This window comes from Chlamydomonas reinhardtii, chromosome 3 (genome assembly GCF_000002595.2).
Source record: "Chlamydomonas reinhardtii strain CC-503 cw92 mt+ chromosome 3, whole genome shotgun sequence".
NCBI classification, from domain to species: Eukaryota; Viridiplantae; Chlorophyta; class Chlorophyceae; order Chlamydomonadales; family Chlamydomonadaceae; genus Chlamydomonas; species Chlamydomonas reinhardtii.
In genome coordinates this window covers 6,165,960-6,185,714 of record NC_057006.1, presented here as the reverse complement: position 1 = coordinate 6,185,714, position 19,755 = coordinate 6,165,960, and the positions used below count along the sequence as shown (strand labels likewise).

Sequence of the window (19,755 nt, the reverse complement as noted above, 5' to 3'; positions counted from 1 at the left end):
GAGTCTGCAAACAACGCCCCCCCCCCCGCTAAGGTTGGCCGTGTTGGTCTGGTGTTGGCTGGCACTCCAGGGCACTCTGATCTGCCTCCGACACGCTTGCAGTATAATGGCGTCGCGGCATTAGTGTTGCGGCGGGAGTCCGATTCGCTTTTATTAATTATGCGTTACAAGCTGTACATGCGTGCAGCCACGCGCACGAGTCCCCCCTCGTGTCGCAATGTTACATACAGTGCACCGTGCAAATGCATTTCCGTTGTTCGGTTCTTCCGTAGGAAAGGGCCCCCACGCGCAACGAACCCGCGCCACAGTAAGTGAAGACACGACCATTCCCCCCCCAAAAGTAAGAAAGTAGAAAGAGCTTAAGACGTAAAGAACCCCGATTCAATGGGTACAAGGCCCACACACCCACGCGAATAGGAGCAGCAAGGGCACGGGGCCGCGGCCGCTGCGCTGGCAAACGCAAAAATGACGTGTGAGGGTTGGTGCACCGTGGGTGCGTGCAGTGGCACACCTTGCAAACGTCGCCGCAGGTTGCGGACACGCCGCCCCTCCAATCCTGGAGCGGGAAGCTTACTTATGCATGCACACGCGTCACACGCCCGGATGACCCTCTCGTGCTTGGCATGGGGAACACACACCAGCAGCGCGGGGCATATTGAAGTAAGTGACACATTATACACACACACACACAGACACACACACACATATACACACAAATCCTGACCGCCTCTTGGGCAGACCGTCATTCTCGCACGCGCTTCTCCTTTACAGTTTCGGACCTCAAAGTCAACCATGCACGCGGCCCGGCGAATTGCACTGTGTTGGTCATCAACTCTGCACACATGGCATCCAGTCCTGTCCACGCCTAGGCGACACCCGTGTAGGGCGCTGCTCCAGTGCTCCCGCGTGGGCCCCGCAGCCGCATTTGAGCTTCGGGGCAGCCCGTTTGCAGGGCTAAGTCCGCAAGCGTCTGTAACCTCTCGGATGCTAGAGAGGAGTCAGCAACGTCATCATCCAAATCGCAGTCACAACACGTATGTACGGTACGGAGGCCACTGCCCCCAAGCGCACGCCACAGGTCTCACACGGCACATTGCTGTATGGACCTGTGCATGTGCGCAGCGCACGGCCTCCAACACCTCTCCGACACAACAGTCACAGCACAGCGCGTCGCGGCATCAGGCGCGCTTCAATGTCAAAGCCAAATCCTCAAAGACGGCGAGGTCATGGACACCCGCTCCTCACCACGCCTCGCTCATGTCAACTGTCACCGCATCACCACCACACTTGCGTAGTGACTGGGCAACACGCGGGGTCCGCAGTGTTCGAGATCGTGTACATACAAGAATCTCCCGCGCACAATGACTGAAGCGTGCTGCACACGTTGTTGAGACTGAAGCAAAATTCCGAGTTGTTCGCTGTGGCCTGGTCAAAGCCCAAACGGATTTTGGCGATGCTGTAAAAGGCAGTGCCGCGATCATAGGTGTTGAAGGAGGCGAACACGGTGTTGCCGTTGACCGTCGTGTTCTGGAAGGTGTTGATGCACACCGGGTCTGTGGGGGGCGGGTGGGCAAAGGGGCCGTGGGGATGGGGTGGTGGCATGGGTACCGGTTGCGCTTGTGGTGGGGTTGTAACAGGCCTACAACCCTGCGGCATCATACATGCTGACAGCTAATTAATAAACTGCGGCAGCCGCGGAGCTTTCCAGACAACCCACCAATAAGAAACTCGGTTTTCTCAAAGTACATGTTGCAGCACAGGTTCTGGTTCTGGTTGCACGTGATCTGGTTGAAGCGGAAGCAGTAGCGGTTGAGGCCCGCGTTGTCCACATACTGTTGACTCAAAGCCAGTTGGTACGGCATACCCTGCTTCGGGTAGCACTTGTAAAAGGGGAACTCATTGGTTTGACCGCTACCAGACGGCGGCGGCGGTGGAGAGAAGAGGAGCGGCGAGGACGGCGGCGGCGGGCGCGGGCTGCGGGGAGGCTTGGGGCTGGGCGGCGGTGGCGGCGAGACCTCAGGCGGCGGCGGAGGAGCGTCCGGCGGCGGCGGCCGGGGCCGGCGCGGCGGCTTGGGGCTAGGCGGCGGCACATCTGGCGGCGGCGCCGGCGACGGTGGCGGCGGCCGCGGGCTACGAGGTGGCCGTGGGCTGGGCGGCAGCGGCGGCGGCGGGGCGTCCGGAGGTGGCGGGGCGTCCGGAGGCGGCGGCCGCGGCCGGCGCGGCGGCTTGGGGCTGGGCGGCGACGGCGGCGGTGGCCGCAGGCGTGGCGACCGCGGCGGCGGCGGCGGCTCCAGCACCGGCGGCTCCGGCGAGGGCGGGTACGGCGGCGGCTCCGGCGACGGCGGGTACGGCGGCGACGGGCTGGGCGGCTCCGGTGAAGGCGGCTCTGGGCTCGGCGGCGGCGCTGGCGGGGCGGCGCACAGCAGCGGCGGCCCGGGCGGCGGCGTGCGCCAGCACACGTCCGCTCCGAACACCTCCACCAGCGCGGCGCCACACATGCCTGCTGACTTGGCCTCAGCCAGGGTGGCGCCCTCATTGCCGGCTCCCACGAAGCTCTCCGCGCGCGCCACAACATAGGCCACACCCTCGCAGCCGCAAGCGGCCATGCCAGCGCCCGGAGCGCCCGGCGGCAGCGCCGGCCACACCTGGCCGAAGAAAGCGCTGTACAGCGGCGGCGGCTGAGGTGGCCGGGGCGAAATGACAATCGTGTCGTTATCACCGCCGAACAGCGGCAGCGCACTGGGGGCTTCCGCTGAGGGCGGCATGGACTCCAACTCCAGCAGCCGCCGCCGCAACACACGGGACATTGTCGGCTGCGGTAGAGGTGGCGATTGCCGCACTGGCGACGGCGACGGAGCAGGGGAGGGCGGTGACTGCCGCACAGGTGACGGCGGCGACGGTGCTGGAGATGGTGGCAACGGTGCTGGAGACGGTGGCGATGGCGCAGGGGACGGCGGCGATGGCGCAGGGGACGGCGGCGACGGTGGGTGTGGAGGCGATGGCGCAGGGGACGGCGGCGATGGCGCAGGGGACGGCGGCGACGGTGGGTGTGGTGGCGATGGCGCAGGGGACGGCGGCGATGGCGCAGGGGACGGCGGCGACGGTGGGTGTGGTGGCGATGGCGCAGGGGACGGTGGGGACGGTGGGTGTGGAGGCGATGGCGCAGGGGATGGTGGCGACGGCGCAGGGGACGGTGGCAACGGTGGGTGTGGAGGCGATGGCGGAGGGGACGGTGGGGACGGTGGGTGTGGTGGCGATGGCGCAGGGGACGGCGGCGATGGCGCAGGGGACGGTGGGGACGGTGGGTGTGGTGGCGATGGCGCAGGGGACGGCGGCGACGGCGCAGGGGACGGTGGCAACGGTGGGTGTGGAGGCGATGGCGCAGGGGATGGTGGCGACGGCGCAGGGGACGGTGGCAACGGTGGGTGTGGAGGCGATGGCGGAGGGGACGGCGGCGACGGCGAGGGTGGCACCGGGCTGGGCGGCGCCGGGCTGGGTGGCGCTGGGCTGGGCGGAACCGGGGAGGGTGGTGCCGGGCTGGGCGGCGGCGGCGCGTGCGGGCGCTGCGGCGTCAGCAGGTCTTGCACAATCAGCTCCGACAGCCGTACATTCAGCTTGAGACCGATGGCGTCGCCCATCCAGGCTCCGTAATACAGATCCAGATCCGCCGGGCCGTGGGCGACGCAGCGGCCGGTCACTGGATCCAGACTGGCCCCGAATCCAATAACCGTGGTCAGCGGCAGCCGGGCGGTGGCATTGTTACCGTCGCCGTCCACGCCCGAGTCCGGCCAGCGCACCGGCGGCGCTATGGCGGTGCGGTTGAACTGCATGATGATGAAGCATTGCAGCGACACGGGATCTAGGAACTCAAGGTGGGGGCCGTCGGGCTCGCCAAAGATATAAATGTCATCGCCCTGGTAGGTGGCGAACAGCGGCCAGCTCTGCTTGAGCGCCTGGGCAGGCCAGGCAGAGTAGGAGGTGTCGGACCAGTCATGAGCGCCGTAGATCTGCGGCGGGAATGGAAAGGAAGGAGGTTGGGCAGGAGGTGGCGAGTGAGGCATGTGTGGCAGCTCAGCAGACGACCGGGGAGCACGGCCAGCAGGTATGCGTGGAACTGGGTGGATGGTAGGTGACATGTGCGCGAGGTGGAGGAGCAGCGAGGGAAAGCCGACTCACATTGTAGGCGCACGGGTTGGAGGGGCCGAAGCACTGGCCAGTGCAGGTGGGCGGTGCAGGCGGCAGTGGCGGCAGCGGCGGCTCAGGCGAGGGCGGGTACGGCGGTGCGGGCGAGGGCGGATAGGGCGGGGCGGGGCTCGGCGGGTAGGGCGGAGCAGGCGACGGTGGGTACGGCGGGGCGGGGCTTGGTGGGACAGGCGGCTCGGGCGAGGGCGGGTATGGCGGCGGTGGGGTGGGCGGCATGGGCGGCTCCGGCGATGGCGGGTAGGGCGGGGATGGCGATGGCGGCTCTGGGCTCGGCGGCAGCGGCGGCTCCGGCGACGGCGGCTCCGGGCTCGGCGGCACCGGTGGTGGCGACAGCGGCATGCACAGCAGCGGCGGGCCAGCGGCTGGCTCCGCGCCGCAAGTCTCCACTCCGTACACCTCCGTCAGAGCGGCACCGCACACGCCTGCCGCCTCACCGGCCTCCTGCGTGGCGCCCTCCGCCCCGCCCACGAACGCCTCCGACGCAGCCACCACCGATTCCACTGAGCTGCAGCCGCACATGCCCGCGCGCGCCTCCGCCGCCGACGCGTTTGTCGACGGCGGGTAGTACTTGGCGAACTGCGCCGCCGCCAGCGGCAGCGGCCCAGGGACCTGGCCAGCGATCTCGCCAGCCGCCACCAGCTCAGCCAACTGCTTGTTCAACTTCAGCGCAATGGCATCTGCGATCCAGGGGCCGTACAGCTTCCCGGCATCTTCAGCAGATGCCAAGACGCAGGTGGTGCCGTCGTCTGCGGACAGCACGGCGCCAAAGCCCACCACGGTGTCCAGCGGCAGCGGCACGGCCGCCGGCGGCGCGTCGGATGCCGGAACCAGCACGGAGCTGGCGTTGTACTGCATCTGCATGAAGCACGTGAGCGAATCCGGATCCAGGAATTCAAAGTGCGGGCCGTCGGGAATGCCGTAGATCCAGATCTGGTCGTCGGCGTAGGTCGCGAACTGCGCCCAGTAGGCACGCAGCAGCGCCGCCGCCAGGCTGAAGTCCGAGGTGATTGACCACTCGGCGCCGGAGTAGATGGTGAAGGGGCAGGGCAGGCCAGGCGCCACGCAGCCCGTGTCACAAGCCGGCGGCGCGGGAGGGAAGGGGCTGGGCGGCGGCGGGTACGGCGGCGCGGGCGAGGGCGGCAGCGGCGGCTCTGGCGAGGGCGGGTACGGGGGCGCGGGCGAGGGCGGCAGCGGCGGCTCCGGCGAGGGTGGGTACGGGGGCGCCGGCGAGGGCGGCAGCGGCGGCTCCGGCGAGGGCGGGTACGGGGGTGCCGGCGAGGGAGGATAGGGAGGAGCGGGGCTCGGCGGGTACGGCGGCGCAGGCGACGGCGGCTCGGGGCTTGGCGGCTCAGGGCTGGGCGGGGCCGGCGGCGGCGACAGCGTGGGACACAGCAGCGGCGGCCCGACTGCGGGCTCGGCGCCGCACACGCCCGCTCCGTAGACCTCCACCAGTGCAGCGCCGCACACGCCCGCGTTGATCGCGTCCTCCATGGAGGCCCCCATGTCCGTCTCCGCGCCCACAAAGCTCTCGGCACGCGCCACCGTCATGGCCACGCCCGCGCAGCCGCAGGCGCCCGTGCCCGCACCCGGTGCGTCCGTCGGCAGCGGCGGCCACACGTGCGCAAAGACGGCCTGGTGCAGAGATACAGGGCTGCCGCTGCTGCTGAGGTTGAGCTGCGGGACCGAGCCGCCGTCGGCAATGAAGCGCGAGAGCTGCACATTCAGCTTGAGAGCCATAGCGTTCGCGGCTACCGGTCCCATGTACCAGCCCGCCTCGGCCGCGTTGGTCAGCGCACACTGCCCAGCCGCGTTAATGGCACCCGAGGGCGCGAGCACGGTGCTCAGCGGCAACGGCAGCACCTCTGACGGCGGCGGCACCGACGTCCCGTTGGGCAGGAGCACCTGGCTGACATTCAGCTGAAGCTGCATGAAGCACTGCAGGCTGGCCGGATCCAGGAATTCGAAATGCGGGCCGGTGCGAGATCCGAAGATCCAGATTAGATCCTCGAAATCCGCGAAGAGCGGCCACAGCGTGTTCAGCAGCTCTGCGGCGTCGGTCCGCTCCAACGTGCTTGCCCACTCGGAGGCTGAGTAGACGAGGAAGGGGCAGGGCGTGCCAGGAGCCACGCAGTCCTCGGAGCACGCGGGCGGGGCGGGCGGGAAGGGCGGCTCCGGGCTCGGCGGCTCTGGGCTGGGCGGCGCGGGGCTGGGCGGCTCTGGGCTGGGCGGGTATAAGGGCGCAGGCGAGGGCGGCTCCGGTGATGGCGGGTACGGCGGAGCAGGTGAAGGAGGGACCGGCGGCTCTGGGGACGGGGGGTAGGGAGGCGCGGGGCTGGGCGGCTCTGGGCTCGGCGGGTAGGGAGGCGCTGGGCTGGGCGGCACAGGCGGCTCCGGTGAAGGTGGGTAAGGAGGAGCAGGAGAAGGAGGAACCGGAGGCTGGGGCGATGGCGGGTATGGAGGACTAGGGCTGGGCGGCTCGGGAGACGGTGGCTGGGGTGGCGCTGGGTTTGGCGGCGCCGGAGGCGTTGGCGAGGGCGGGTAGGGAGGCGCAGGGGAGGGAGGCACCGGGGGCATGGGGGATGGCGGGTAGGGCGGCGCAGGGCTTGGGGGCACCGGAGGCGTTGGCGAAGGCGGGTAGGGGGGCGCAGGGGAGGGAGGTACCGGGGGCTCTGGCGAGGGCGGGTAGGGAGGCGCAGGGGAGGGAGGCACCGGGGGCTGAGGAGATGGCGGCGGCAACGGCGGCGCAGGGCTTGGCGGCACCGGGGGCTTTGGCGAGGGCGGGTAGGGAGGTGCGGGCGAAGGAGGAACCGGGGGCTCGGGAGACGGTGGGTAAGGCGGCGGCGGGCTGGGTGGCTTTGGAGAAGGCGGGTACGGAGGCGCTGGGCTGGGAGGCACCGGGGGCTTTGGCGAGGGCGGGTAGGGAGGCGCCGGACTGGGAGGCACCGGGGGACTGGGCGAAGGCGGCGGCGACAGCGGCGCAGGGCTGGGTGGCTTGGGGGTGGGCGGCTCCGGGCTGGGCGGGATAGGGCTGGACGGCGTGGAGGGCACCGGCGGCGGTGCGAAGGCTGTGCACAGCAGCGGCGGGCCGGGTGGCGGCACAGCGCCGCACACAGCCGCGCCGTAGACCTCCGTCAGCCCGACGGCGCAGCCGCCAGCCGTCGCCGCGTCGGCTTCCGTCAGTAGCGCGTCCGCGCCTCCGATGTATCCCTCGGCGGTGCCCAGTGTGGCGCCGACGCTGTGGCAGCCGCAAGGCGCCGTCGCCGCCGCCGGGGAGCCCGGCTCCGCCTCGGGCCAGGCGGCACCGAAGAGCGCCGCGCCGAGCAGTGGGGCGCCGAGTGGCGGCGGCGGCACGCCGGCAATCTCGCCAGCAGCCACAAGCTCTGAAAGCTTCATGTTGAGCTTCAGAGCAACAACGTCCGCCATCCAACGGCCGTAGAAGAAATCGGTTCCCGTTCCATCTGCCGTGTTAATGGTGCAGGCGCCGGTATCTGGATCCAAGCTGGCGCCGAATCCAATCACCGTGGTCAGCGGCAGCTGCGCCCCGGGCGTGGCGGGCGGCTGCACGGAGCTGGCGTTGTACTGCAGCCGCATGAAGCAGGACAGCGAATCCGGATCCAGGAACTCAAAGTGCGGCCCCATGCTGGATCCAAGGATGAAGATGCCGTCGTCGTTGAAATCCGCCAGGTTGGCCCAGTACTGGTTCAGGAGGGTGGAGGCGGGGCTGGCGTCGTACGGGGCAAACCAGGCGGGTGCGCCGTACACCTGGGCGGGGAGGGGGGAGAGGGAAAGCAGAAGCCGCCACAAGGCGAGTTCAGTGCTGCCGTAAACTGTAGATCACACATGCTATCAGCTACCGGGGGCCTGGCCTGGACAGGGCGACGTAGAGGAAGTGGATCGCAAAGGAGCACTGGGTACACAGAGGTGGGTTTGTAAATACCAGCCCAAACTAAATATAAACTTACCAGGAAGGGGCAGGGCTGGCCCGGTGGGAAGCAGGTGTCGGTGCAGGCGGGCGGCGCCGGCGGGAAGGGGCTGGGCGGCACCGGGGGGCGGGGTGAAGGCGGCCGCGGTGAGGGCGCGGGGCTGGGAGGGGAGGGGCTGGGAGCACGGGGGCTGGGAGGCTTGTTAAGAACGGGTGCCGGCGGCACCGGGGGCTTGGGCGACGGCGGACGCGGTTGCGGCGACGGCGGCGGCGGGTACGCTGACGGCGTCGGTATGTCCCGCGACGGTGAGGGCGGCTGCGGCGACGGCGGCACCGGCGATGGCGGCACCGGCGGCACCGGCGGCGCATTGCCTGTCACCGGCGGCGACGGCGGCACAGGTGGCGGCGGCAGCGGCGCGCACACCAGCGGCGGCGCCACTGCCGGCACCCGTGCGCAGGTGTTGTCTGTGTACAGCGCCGCGACGGCGTTGCCGCAGCCCGCGGCCGCCGGCGCGTCGTTGACCTTGCTGCCAGGCAGTCCCGCCAGCCCAGCCTCCGCCTTTGCCAGCGTCGCCGTCACGCCGGCGCAGGCGCAGCCGCGCACGGACAGCACGCCCGGCGGCGACGGCGGCCACACGTTGGCGAACACCGTGTCGCCCAGCGCCACGCTGGCATTCTCGCCGCCTGGCACGGCGCCGGCGCGCAGCGCCGCTGACAGGCGCAGGTTCAGTTTGAACGCGACCAGGTCTGCCAACCAGGCGCCCACGAAGCGCGTGGCGTCCTCGGCGGCGGCGAGCACGCAGCGGCCGGTGGTGGCGTTGATGGTGGCGCCAAAGCCCAGCACGCGCGTCAGCGGCAGCGGCAGTGTGGCGTTGGTGACATTGGCGGGCGTCACGCCGTCGGGCATGAGCACGGAGGACCGGGAGTACTGCAGCCGCATGAAGCACTGCAGGCTGGCTGGATCCAGAAACTCCAGGCGGGATCCGTTCCTGGATCCCAGGATGAAGGTGGGGTCATCCGGGAGTCCAGTGTCTGCGAATAGCTCCCAGGTGTTGTTCAGGAGGCGCGTGGCGGCGTTGACGGACGTCAGGTTGCCCGGCGACCAGGCGCCGCCGACGTAGAGGCGGTAGGGGCAGGGCGTGCCGGGCGCGATGCAAGGGCCCGTACACGCCAGAGCGGGCGCCGGCGGCCAAGGCATGGGCGGCGACGGCGGGCGAGGCGGCGGCGCGGGGCTGGGCGGCGAGGGCGACGTGCCGTTTCCGGGCAGCGCCGCGGGTGACGGCGGCGGCGCGGGGCTGGGCGGCGAGGGCGACGTGCCGTTTCCGGGCAGCGCCGCGGGTGACGGCGGCGGCGCGCCCACAGCGCTGGAGTTCCCGGGCGCGGGTGGCAGCCGGGACGCCGGCGGCGGCGAGGTGGCGTTGCTTGGCACCGCTGCCGGAGCCGGCGGAGGCAGAGAGGGCGAAGCCGTTCCATTTCCGCCGCCACCACCGCCGCCGCCGCCGCCGCCAAGGCCGGGGCACAGCAGCGGCAGCGAGCGGTTGCTGGTGCAGGTGCCGTCCACGTACGTCCGCAGCAGGTCGGCGGCGCAGTCGCTCACGGCACCGCCGGCCGCCGGCGCCGCCGCGGTGTCGTTGCTGATGTACAAGGCCCAGGCGCTGTTCAGCACGCCGCGCACCGACTGGCAGGCGCACTGACGGCGCGAGTACGACGCGTGGAAAATGGAGCCGGCCAACGACGGCCGCACCAGCTCGCTTGCGTACTGGTAGCGGGCGCCCGCCGCCGTCAGCGTCGCCGCCGCCGTCACATTGCTGGAGGCCAGGGCCTCGCCCAGCCGCGCATCGAGCTCCATCGCCAGCAGCTCCGCCGCCCAAGTGCCCACGCCCAGGCGCAGCAAGTCGGGCGGCAGCAGCTCGCAGGCGGCGGTGCCGTTGTCGAGCACGCGCGCGGTGAAGGTCACGTTGACGCCGCCCAGCGGCAGCGGCGCGGGCACCTGCGTCGCGGGCGGCGCGCGCAGCTGCAGCCACAGGAAGCACTGCACCGAGGCAGGGCTGGTCAGGTGCAGCTGTGGACCGGCGCTTGGGCGGCCCAGGGTCAGGCTGCCGTTGGCACCCGGCGTGGCGAACACGGAGGTCCAGTTAAGTGTGAGCAGGCGGGCGGCAGGCGTGCTGCGGTTCAGCGCGGCCCAATCCTCGGGCGCGTAGGCCAGGAAGGGGCAGGAGGAGGGGCTGGGTGTTTGCGTGGCGTAGCAGGAGGCACCGTGGCAGCCGATGGGAGGCAACGGCGGTGGGGTAGGCGAGCGCGGCGGCGACGGTGGCGCCGACAACGGCGTGCACAGCGCCCTGTCGCCGGCGGCGGCTGCGGCGGCGCAGCTGGTCTGGTTGTTAAAGGTGAGGGCGATGGCCCGCGCGCAACTGTCGTACGACCAGATGGTGGCGTTGCGGCCGTTGACTGTGACACCGCTGACGGCAGCCTCCGCCGCCGCCAGCACAGAGCCCACGGTCATGCAGCTGCAGGGCTGAACCGTGGCGTTGGCGGCGCTGGCGTTGGCGGTGGGGGCCAGCTGCGCGAAAACGGCCGCGCCCAGCGCGGGCGCGCCGCCGGGCGGCGGCTGCGGCGTCACGAGCGACGGCTGCAGCAGCAGGTTGAGCTTGAGCGCGAGCATCTCGGCCACCCAGGGGCCGTAGTAGGCCACCGGCTCCGCAAGAGTGCAGCCGCTGCCTGCCTCAGTGGTGCTGTTGGCGGGCGGCGGCGGCACGGGCCGCGCCACACGTACCATGGCGCGGAGCGGCAGCAGCGCCGGCGCTGTTGCCGGCGGCGGCGCCGCCAGCTGGCGGCGCAGGAAGCACGTCAGCGCCGGCGGTTCCGTGAACAGGAACGTATTGGCAGTGAGGTCGGCTGGCGTGCCGGAGCCCAGCCGGAAGTAGCCGGACTCCAGGAGCTGTGTCCAGTTGGCTGCCAGCACCCGGCCTGCCGCCGCCAGCTTGGGGTCCGCGGCGTCGGCGGCGGCGGCCGCCCACTCCGCCGCCGTCAGCAGCAGGTAGGGGCACACCGCGAGCGCGGTGGCGTTGGTGGCGCTGGTGGCATTGGTGGCATTGGTGGCATTGGTGGCGTTGGTGGCTGCGGCGCTGAGCGCCGGGAAGCAGGCGGGCTGGTGGCACAGCGGCCCGGCCGGCGGTGCCGGAGAGGGCGGCACTGGTGACGGCGGCTTGTTGGTAACATTGCCGCCGCCACCGCCACCACCATATAGGCCGCCATACGGCGGTGCTGCAGCCCACCCGCCGCCACCGCCGCCGCCATAATAGGGCGGCGCTGCGGCGGTGGGCGGCTGGCTGCCGTAGGTGGCTGGCAGCGCCGCTGGAGACGGCTGCGCGCTGGCGGTCGTGTTGGCTGCCGCTGGCGAGGGCGTCAGGCCGCTGCTGCTGTTGGCACTTGTGGCATTGCTAGGGCCGTCGGCGGCGAGATGTCTGTGAGGAATGGAAGTTGACAGGAAGTAAACAGGCCGACAGTGTGTTGAGGTACTGGTATGGGCGGTGGGGGAACACGAGGTGGCGGCGTGTGCGTATTGCCAGTCGGTAGGGCAGCTACTGGGCATGTGTCCTTGCGGCAGAAGAGTCAGTCAGATACTAGTGATTGTTTGGGGTTTGCAGCCTGTGTCACGACCCGCTTCAAGCTTCATGTGGTACAATATGAGCTTTACAGCGCGTGTCCAACCTTCCAAGCGCCCATGATGGTGATTTGCATTACTGGTTTGCCACGCCCTGATGATCCTTTCCCAGCCATGTCTGAATGCAGAGTGCGCAGCCGCCTGAAGCAGCACGCGACAGCCCCCCACCATCCCATGCCCCTCCTTAAGGCGTGTTGACATTGTTACTTTTGCATGCGCGCACATACCAACAATCGGTACATGCAGGCCCCAGGCGTACATAGCTAAAGTATCCCTTCAGGTGACCGTTGTATGCGCAGTCGCCCCTGGTTTGCGATATGTGTACACACGTGTGTAACCCAGACTCCATGCCCCAGCTTACCGTGCTCGCCGTCCCAGGACGTCGCTGCCTCTTACATGGTTACCTGTGCAGGGAGAGCGAGGAGCATCAGCAATGAGTCCGTGATGTTGGGAAACGGGAGCTGCCGTCGCGTCGTTCTACTAGAGGTGGACTGATGGTCGAACGGCGAGTCCGCAGACCGCTGGTGGGCGTCCGCATGTGCTGCAACATGGCGAGCGCGTGTTTCCACATGCGGCCATGTGGTGTGGATGGGCACCATCCCAACGACGTTGCTGGTCCCGAAACTAGCGAAACATGTGCTGGGACGCTGCAAAGCCCTGACGCACCAGCAGCAAGGAGGGGTACCAAAAGCAATAAAGCAGCCACGCGCTTGCTAAGCCATGACGATGTCATGTAACTCGTTAGCGAGCCTTAGCGGCTAGCGGGAACGAACCATGCGCCCGGCGACACGCTGCGCTGCGGTACCCAGAACCTGGTGCAGTATGCCTTTTAGGCTCAAATTGCAATATCGCCCTGTGCAGTCTGAATTGCGCTGCGTCCAATCAAGAGGCCTCTCTGGCAACGCCAACCGAGTGCCCGCCTTGTCCCGTGCCACTTGACAGTATTATATACCTACTGAAGCCTCACTGCATCTAAGGTGTGAGCGCGTCGGCGATTGTTGAGCCGGACGCGTGAGGGGAAGGAAGCGGTTATCTCGCGGGGAAGTAGGGGGAGTAGGAGATGTGGATGCGCAAGTAATGCAACTATTAAGGCTGTAGGTATGCAGGAGGCTCAGCAGGATTTGAAACCAAAGGAAGGGCGACCAAACATTCCTCGAGGCGCCCGCCATTTTGCATGGAGCCGCGAAGCTTTTGGTTGGCTTTCTAGCGCACTCTGGGCCTGCAAGCAAACTAGGCTGATAAAGCATTTACACATATACCTAAACATATCACGAAGTTCTAAGTAGACGCCTCTTGTTCGCGCTCACTCCGACCGGCCTTCAGAGTTCTTTCTTCGGAAATTGAGCAGCAATCGCAACTTGTCCATACCTGTCTTTTTATAAACCTAATGACAACTGGTCTGAGTTAGTTGGCAGCATTCAGCTGTGACCGCAGTTTTTTGTGATGCCCTCGCGCTGGAGGGCGGCTTGCACGTAGAATGCCGGCCACGCGGACCTCGCGTGAGCCATCTGGCCGGATGACTGGCTCAGCACTTCTAGTACTTGCGGGTCAGTGCTATCTGAGCACGGAAGGGTTATCGGACATGCCCTTCTGAATGGTGCAACTCCTGCGCCAGTCACGCATGATGAGCACTGCTGCAGAACCACGCATGTACCCAACAAATATGATATCTTATTAATCGTTACCGGCCTCTGATTGCAACTGCAGCGGTCTTGTGCTTTGGACCAGCTGCAACAGAGGCGAAGTGAGTGTAAAGGCTTGTGCGTTTAAAATTGTGTCATGACTTCGATAGTTGCATGTAGCTTTCCAACCTGGCCGGCCTACATAAACCTTAAGGATGGCCGGAAAACCTCACTCCTGAAAACACAGCTGATGCAGCCTCGCACCTATGTTCGTCTATGAGGCATTGATTTTGTGATTTTGGGACCGGGATGCCTGTGTGCCACTGACCGCGGCGGGGTGACGGGGGTGAGACAGTCTTCCGGCCCTTCGACAGCCGGTTCGACGGAGGGCTTGTGACCCTGATAGCACGACGCAGGCATTCCACGCTGCAATCGGCCCTCAGGGAGTGCTATAATGGGCCAGCGGGCTCTAACTCGAAGCCCAATTCCACATGCGCGTCAGCACCCGGCTTCCGCACGCCTGCCTCCCTGTACGGTCCCACGCAACCATGCTTCTCATACTCGTCGGGTGTTTGCCCCCCTCAACCCACAGCACCGCCGGCGCCTGCCCCAGCTCCTGCGCACCGCCATCCTTCTGTCCTCTGTCAGTGCTCTCCGCGCAACGATGGGCGGAGCCGTCTGGCGCAACGCTCATTCGCTCTAGCTGGCGCGGGCTCACCAACGGCACTGATGTGCTGACGTTAGGGGCGTCCAAGGGGTGAGCGGCATGGAGGTTGCAGTGGCGTGGTGGGGGGGACAACGCGGTGACAGGAATGTGGCTGATGTGGAAGCGGGAGTGCAGCGGTGGCCAGGAGGCCTGGCATGCATCCTGGGCCGCAGCCGGGGTGCTGACGTGGTTATGGTGTGGTCGGGAGTGCGCCCGTGCCGCAAGAACGGTGGGTGGCAGAGCGAGTGTTGTAGATGAGTAGCAGATGGGGGGAAGTCCAGTGCAAGCCCACACTGAACAAGGGATGACAGTCGAGCGCAAGCAAGGGCATCTTGAAATCGAACGAGGCGTACGGAGTCCTATGCTGCCGCCCTGCGTGTGACAAGGCCATCACTACTCCTGAGCCCAAACACCATCGCATTCCATAAGCACCCTCTGCCTCCGCGTCTCCCCTACCAATCCCCTCGCCTCTTTCCATCCTCCCCCTTCCTCCCAACACAGCCTGGCCGCGGTGGCGCTCATCTTCAGCTCCCCCGACTCGGTCACCTGCTTCCTGGCGCGCCAGCTCAGCACCAGCAGCAGCACCGGCCTCAGGCTGAGCCTGCCCCTCGCCTCATCCGCCATCGTGTCCATCTCGCGCGCCTCCGATGGATCCTGCCCCGCCACCTCGCCACACTTTGGCACCGCCTCAACCTGGGTGGCCGACATCCTGGCGCTCAAGCTCAACGTGCTGTACACGCGGCTGTTGGCGGGCGTGGCCGGCTCCGCCGCCACGGCCCTCGAAACCGCCGTCATCGGCTCCGCGTACGGCATGCCGGTCTGCGAGTGCCGTACCGTGGGCACGCTCCTGCGCGACGCCGAGCTGTACCTCAGCGGCGATGCCGGCAATGACGGCGCGCCGCCGTACGACCTGTGCGCCACTGACATTGTGCTACAGTACGGCGACCCCAGCTGCCGTACCAGCCCGTACACCAACTGGCTGTGCTACAACGTCACACTGGCGGCGCAACCGTCTCCGCCGCCCTTCGTCGAGCCCCACTTCCCGCCGTACCAGCCCTACACCCCCGACGCACCGCCTCCGGGCGAGGAGTCCGTGCCGAGTGTCGCCGCCCCGCCGCCCCGCAAGAGCCCACCGCCGGTCCCTGCGAAGAGCCCACCGCCTTCACCAGTGGCAGCCAAGAGCCCTCCACCCTCACCGGTTTTGGCTCAGAGCCCCCCGCCCCCCACCGTCAAAAGCCCTCCGCCTGTTGGTGCCAAGGGGCCCCCGCCGCCACGGCGGCCGCGGGGCCCGCGTGGGCCGGCCCCTCCCCGCATCCCGCGCCCGCCCTCGCCACCCCCTCCGTCGCCGCGCCCGCCTGTCTCCCCTCGCAAGGTGTCGCCGCCATCCCCTTCATCGCCGCCACCCTTCCCGCCTGCTCCTCCCTCGCCTCCCCCTCCCTCTCCGCCACCGCCCTCGCCGCCACCGCCCTCGCCTCCCCCTCCCTCGCCGCCGCCGCCCTCACCTCCCCCTCCCTCGCCGCCGCCGCCCTCGCCTCCACCGCCATCGCCGCCGCCGGGCCGGCGGCCGCCGTCCCCCAGGCCGCCCTCGCCGTCGCCGCCCTCGCCTCCCCCTCCATCGCCTCCCCCTCCCTCGCCTCCCCCTCCCTCGCCAGCGCCGCCCCCAGGCAACCATCGCGCTCCGCGGTCGCCACCCCCATCCCCAGCGCCGCCGTCTCCTCCGCCTCCGTCGCCACCGCCATCGCCCCGCCCGCCCCGCCCTGTCCGCTCTCCTCCTCCTCCCAAGGGCACTGTCCCCAAGAGCCCCCGGCCGCCGCCAGTCGAGCGCCCCGCCTCCTCCCCGCCGCCACCCAAGGGCACACCCGTGTTCTGGCCCCCTCGCCCGGCGGGCGCCAAGAACCCCTTCCCCTTCGGGCAGTGCCTGGCACGTGGCTCCACCATTGGCACGCCGTACACTCTGACGTACACGAATGAGTCACGTGCTGAGGAGGACAGCATGTACTGCTTCCAAGTGGGTCTGAACCAGTGCGACAGGCCGCGCTGCTGCGGCATGAGGCTGGAGCAGATCCAGTTCCTCATCGGTGAGTCGGATGTGGTGGATGGAGGTGGCGGGGATGGAGGATGGGGATGGATGGAGGCAAGGGGATGGATGTGGGGGATGGACGCGAGGGGAATGGGGTAGAGGCTCTGCTGTCTGGCGCCTTGTGTCGTCACAGGCTACAGTTGCAACAGCCCTGCTCGCTCACACACATATGTATCCTCCCTTGACACACATACACACATTTGTTCGTCATTGCCGTCTCCCTTGCCTCAATTACACGCATGCCTTCCATGCCGCAGACGACAACTGCTATGGCTCTGTGTACGGCGTGCACGTGAACGGCAAGCCGCGCAGCCCCAGCTACCACGTGTACGACGTGCGCGGCAGCACCTACACGGTGCTCAAGCTCAGCGGCTTTGGCTTGACGCTGCAGCAGGCCGAGGTGAGACAGCGGCGGCCAGGGAGTTTGGGGGGGGGGGAATCATGTCATGTCGGGGCGAGTTGGGGCGGGGGGTAGTTCACTCCAAGCCCACAATAAACCGTTGCCAACCCAGAACCCAGAAAGTGGGAGGTGTCTTTGCTGGGGCCCGAGGGGGCCGCGGGGCGGGGGAAGGCGGTAGAGCTGCGTTGTCTCGGGACCCGGTAGCGCGACCGGCGTAACTGTGATGGAATGGATGCGGATGTCCTCTGGGCTGACTTTGTTCACCAGAACCCTTCTGAACCCTTGCTTACGCGCTCCCACGCGCTCCCACGCGCTCCCACCCACTCATCCTCCTCCGTCTTGTGCTGCAGGGTGCCACTCTGTGCTTCTCACTGCGGTCCAGCGTGTGCCCGGACCTGTACCGCCTGTGTGCGGGGCCTGTGTGCCAACTCACGCTGGCCAACCAGCCCGGCCGCCAGAAGAGCAGCTGCTGCCCGCCGCAGGACCTGCTCTTGCCGTAGGAGGTGCAACCTACATGAATACTTGAGTGTGGAGAAGCACCTCATGCATATGCAACCGGGGCAGGCGGGGGGCCCGGGTCTTCTAGGAAGCTGGGACGCCGGCGTGCCGCCCTGTTGGCAGGCCAAGTGCGGTATGAAGGGTGCAGCTGTGAGCCAATAGGCGTCTGACTACCATGCATCACGTGCACCTGCGGCGGATTGAAAGGATTTGGACTGTTGCGAAAACGACTTGAATGACCGCATTGACACATTGTATTGACTGACACGTACAATAGACAACAAAGGTACTGATCGAACAACACACGGCGCCAATCGGGCTGCAATGGTGCTGTCTCCGGCCCGTGTTCGGATGTGTTGAACATGTACGCCGCACGTCGGGCTGTGATGAGGCCCGGCCGTGTGATTTTGGTGGACACTCCGAAAGGGGTGTCACACACATTGCCTGAGCTTGGGAAACGCGTTGTGACTCCTCCAGTAGGAGCTGGCGGGCGGGCGGGCTTCATGTCTGACTTGCGCTTGACGCCCAGACGTACAGGCGGGATGTGCCCTCCTGGCATGGAGGCGTTGACTATCTTGGACATGGACAGCTATGATTCAACTGAAAGGGAAGCAAGGGGAGCTGCGTGTTGGGTGTCCGGTGCGTGCTTGTACCGGTGATGTGGTCTGATGAAGTCATGTGACGAGGATGTGGTTTGAGCGCTTATGTGGGACCCGTGCAGTGCATTCGACGATGTTTCGTGGGCGGGGTATTGTGTACTTAACGATGACGCTTACGCGAATTATACTTAGATAACATGACGTTGATTTGAACTCAGATTGGTACTGAGCGTCGGGGTGAAGCACAAGTAAAGAGGGTGCGTTCTGTGGCTGCAAGATGCGTTATGAGGCTGCACAATGTGTTCACGCTGCCTCCCACAGTTATCGAAGACATCTTGAATGTATCCATTGCATGCCGCTGCTGCTTATATGGCTCCTGCTGCCGGGAATGGCCCACCGAGCGGTTGCACACGAGGCGGTTACTAACCGCTGCGCGTTACTTCGACAGCCCTTTGACACCCTTCAATAGCGCCTGGCCTCGTACGAAGTTGTTGGGAGAACTGACACCGCTGAAGTCCTGCGCAACCAGCACAATTACAGGGACGCGCCAGTCCGTAGCTAGGTGGACCTCACTCGCTGCTCAGTCACCTGCTGGCTTCTACCTACTGCCCAGTGCCCACGCCCTGCACCACACGGACAACCACATATGCACCACCAGCGCCCAATAGGCCATTCGACATCCCGACCACCAACACCACCACCGGCACCAACACCAACACCAACGACGACCACCAGCAGTCTACATGCCGCTCATGGCTGTGGGCGAGCCGTTGTCGTCCAGGTCGGCGGTGCCCTTGATGCGGTCGTACTCCTCAATGGCGTCTGTGTCCGTCAGGCCGCCGATGATGGACAGCTTGGTCTCCTGAGGGGGTGCGGTGCAGGGGAGGAGCGCAGGAGCGGAGGACGGTGCAGGGGTGGGAGATGAGAGAGGGAGAGTGAGGGAGAGGATGGAAGGGAAAGGGAAGGGAAGGGAGGGAAAGAGGGGGACTGGTCCACCGGTGGGAGGAGTGTGTGCCCGAGCCCGCGAATGGGTCGTCAGGCTCCCGGCACTTCCAGCACGACCTGGCACTCCCGGCAAGACCCGGCACTGGCGCGGCTGCTCTGCTAGTGTATGACCGCATGTTGATGTGCATCCAGCTGACAAAGTGGCCTCCAACCCTCCCCGCACGCCCTCCCTGCCTGTGTCCCAATGCACGCCCCCACGCACCTTGACAAAGATGGATGGCTCCGGCGCGGGCACCACATCCGGCCGCGGCACGCCCGGCTCCGCATTGGGCCAGGCACCTGACGCGTGGCAGTGGGAGTGCGTTGTACCGTGTGCGTCAGTAGTGGCGTGGGTGTGGTACGGCAGTGGGGCGGCAGGCGCAACAAGGCGGGACCGGGCTTGATGAGGAATTCCATCAGGAGTCTGTGGACTTCAGGGGGGAGGGAATGGAAGGGTATAAGCTGGGGGGATGAGCGACACGCGCCATACCCCCAGCTTATACCCTTCCATGCCCTCCCCCCTAAAGTGCGCAGACTCGCTTCTGATGGAATTTCTGAGCCGAGGCCGGCCGGCCCCGTGTCTGCCACACCCGTTGCCCCTTCTAGGGACCCGCGGAACGGTGCGCGGCACCGACGGCCACATCAACTCACCCAGTCGCGGCTGCGTCGTTCGCCAGGCGCTCGCGGTGCCGAAGCCCTCGTCGCAATGCATCACGCACTTGTTCCTGCCAGCGCCCACCGCGGCGGCCCCACCGCGCGGCTCAAACTCGTGCGAGTCAGCGCGGCCGTCTGAATAGTCGGTGCCGCTGCCGAAGTGGCGCCGTGCCGCCGCCGCGAGCAGCGCCGGCAGGTCAGACTGCGGCTGCTGCTGAGGCACAAGCGCTGAGTAGGCTGCAGCGGCAGCTGCTGTGATGGCTGCTGTGCTAGCGCTGTTGGCTGCGCTGTTGCTGCCGCTGCCGCCCAACAGCAGGGCGCGGCCCAGGCTCGCGCGCGTGCTTGAAAGTGAGCGCATTGTGGTTCGTTAACGTGGTGATTTGAGAGCTTAAAGCAGAGCTCTGGAAAGCTGTTACGAAGACT

The 19,755-nt window shown here is 67.2% G+C and overlaps 3 protein-coding genes across 3 annotated transcripts; 1 reads left to right on the top strand and 2 right to left on the bottom strand.

Annotated features, from left to right (window-relative positions):
• Window positions 1-152: 152 nt before the first annotated feature.
• On the bottom strand, window positions 153-12,834 carry CHLRE_03g192250v5 (uncharacterized protein). The gene is made up of 6 exons (XM_043061196.1): window positions 12,456-12,834; window positions 12,151-12,193; window positions 8,166-11,589; window positions 4,177-7,965; window positions 1,718-4,007; window positions 153-1,553 (listed from the first exon to the last, which is right to left on the bottom strand). Exons 1-6 carry the CDS (start codon window positions 12,520-12,522, stop codon window positions 1,276-1,278), a joined length of 9,891 nt encoding a protein of 3,296 aa, XP_042926325.1. The 5' UTR covers window positions 12,523-12,834; the 3' UTR covers window positions 153-1,275.
• Window positions 12,835-13,014: 180 nt separating this feature from the next.
• On the top strand, window positions 13,015-18,210 carry CHLRE_03g192201v5 (uncharacterized protein). Its single transcript, XM_043061195.1, has 6 exons — window positions 13,015-13,336; window positions 13,497-13,533; window positions 14,004-14,168; window positions 14,619-16,195; window positions 16,455-16,597; window positions 16,948-18,210. Exons 1-6 carry the CDS (start codon window positions 13,306-13,308, stop codon window positions 17,095-17,097), a joined length of 2,103 nt encoding a protein of 700 aa, XP_042926324.1. The 5' UTR covers window positions 13,015-13,305; the 3' UTR covers window positions 17,098-18,210.
• A 6-nt stretch (window positions 18,211-18,216) lies between these two features.
• CHLRE_03g192150v5 (uncharacterized protein) lies at window positions 18,217-19,724 on the bottom strand. The gene is made up of 3 exons (XM_043061194.1): window positions 19,330-19,724; window positions 18,902-18,978; window positions 18,217-18,556 (listed from the first exon to the last, which is right to left on the bottom strand). The coding sequence occupies exons 1-3, from the start codon at window positions 19,688-19,690 to the stop codon at window positions 18,434-18,436; spliced, it is 561 nt and encodes a 186-aa protein (XP_042926323.1). The 5' UTR covers window positions 19,691-19,724; the 3' UTR covers window positions 18,217-18,433.
• Between the last annotated feature and the right edge of the window lie 31 nt (window positions 19,725-19,755).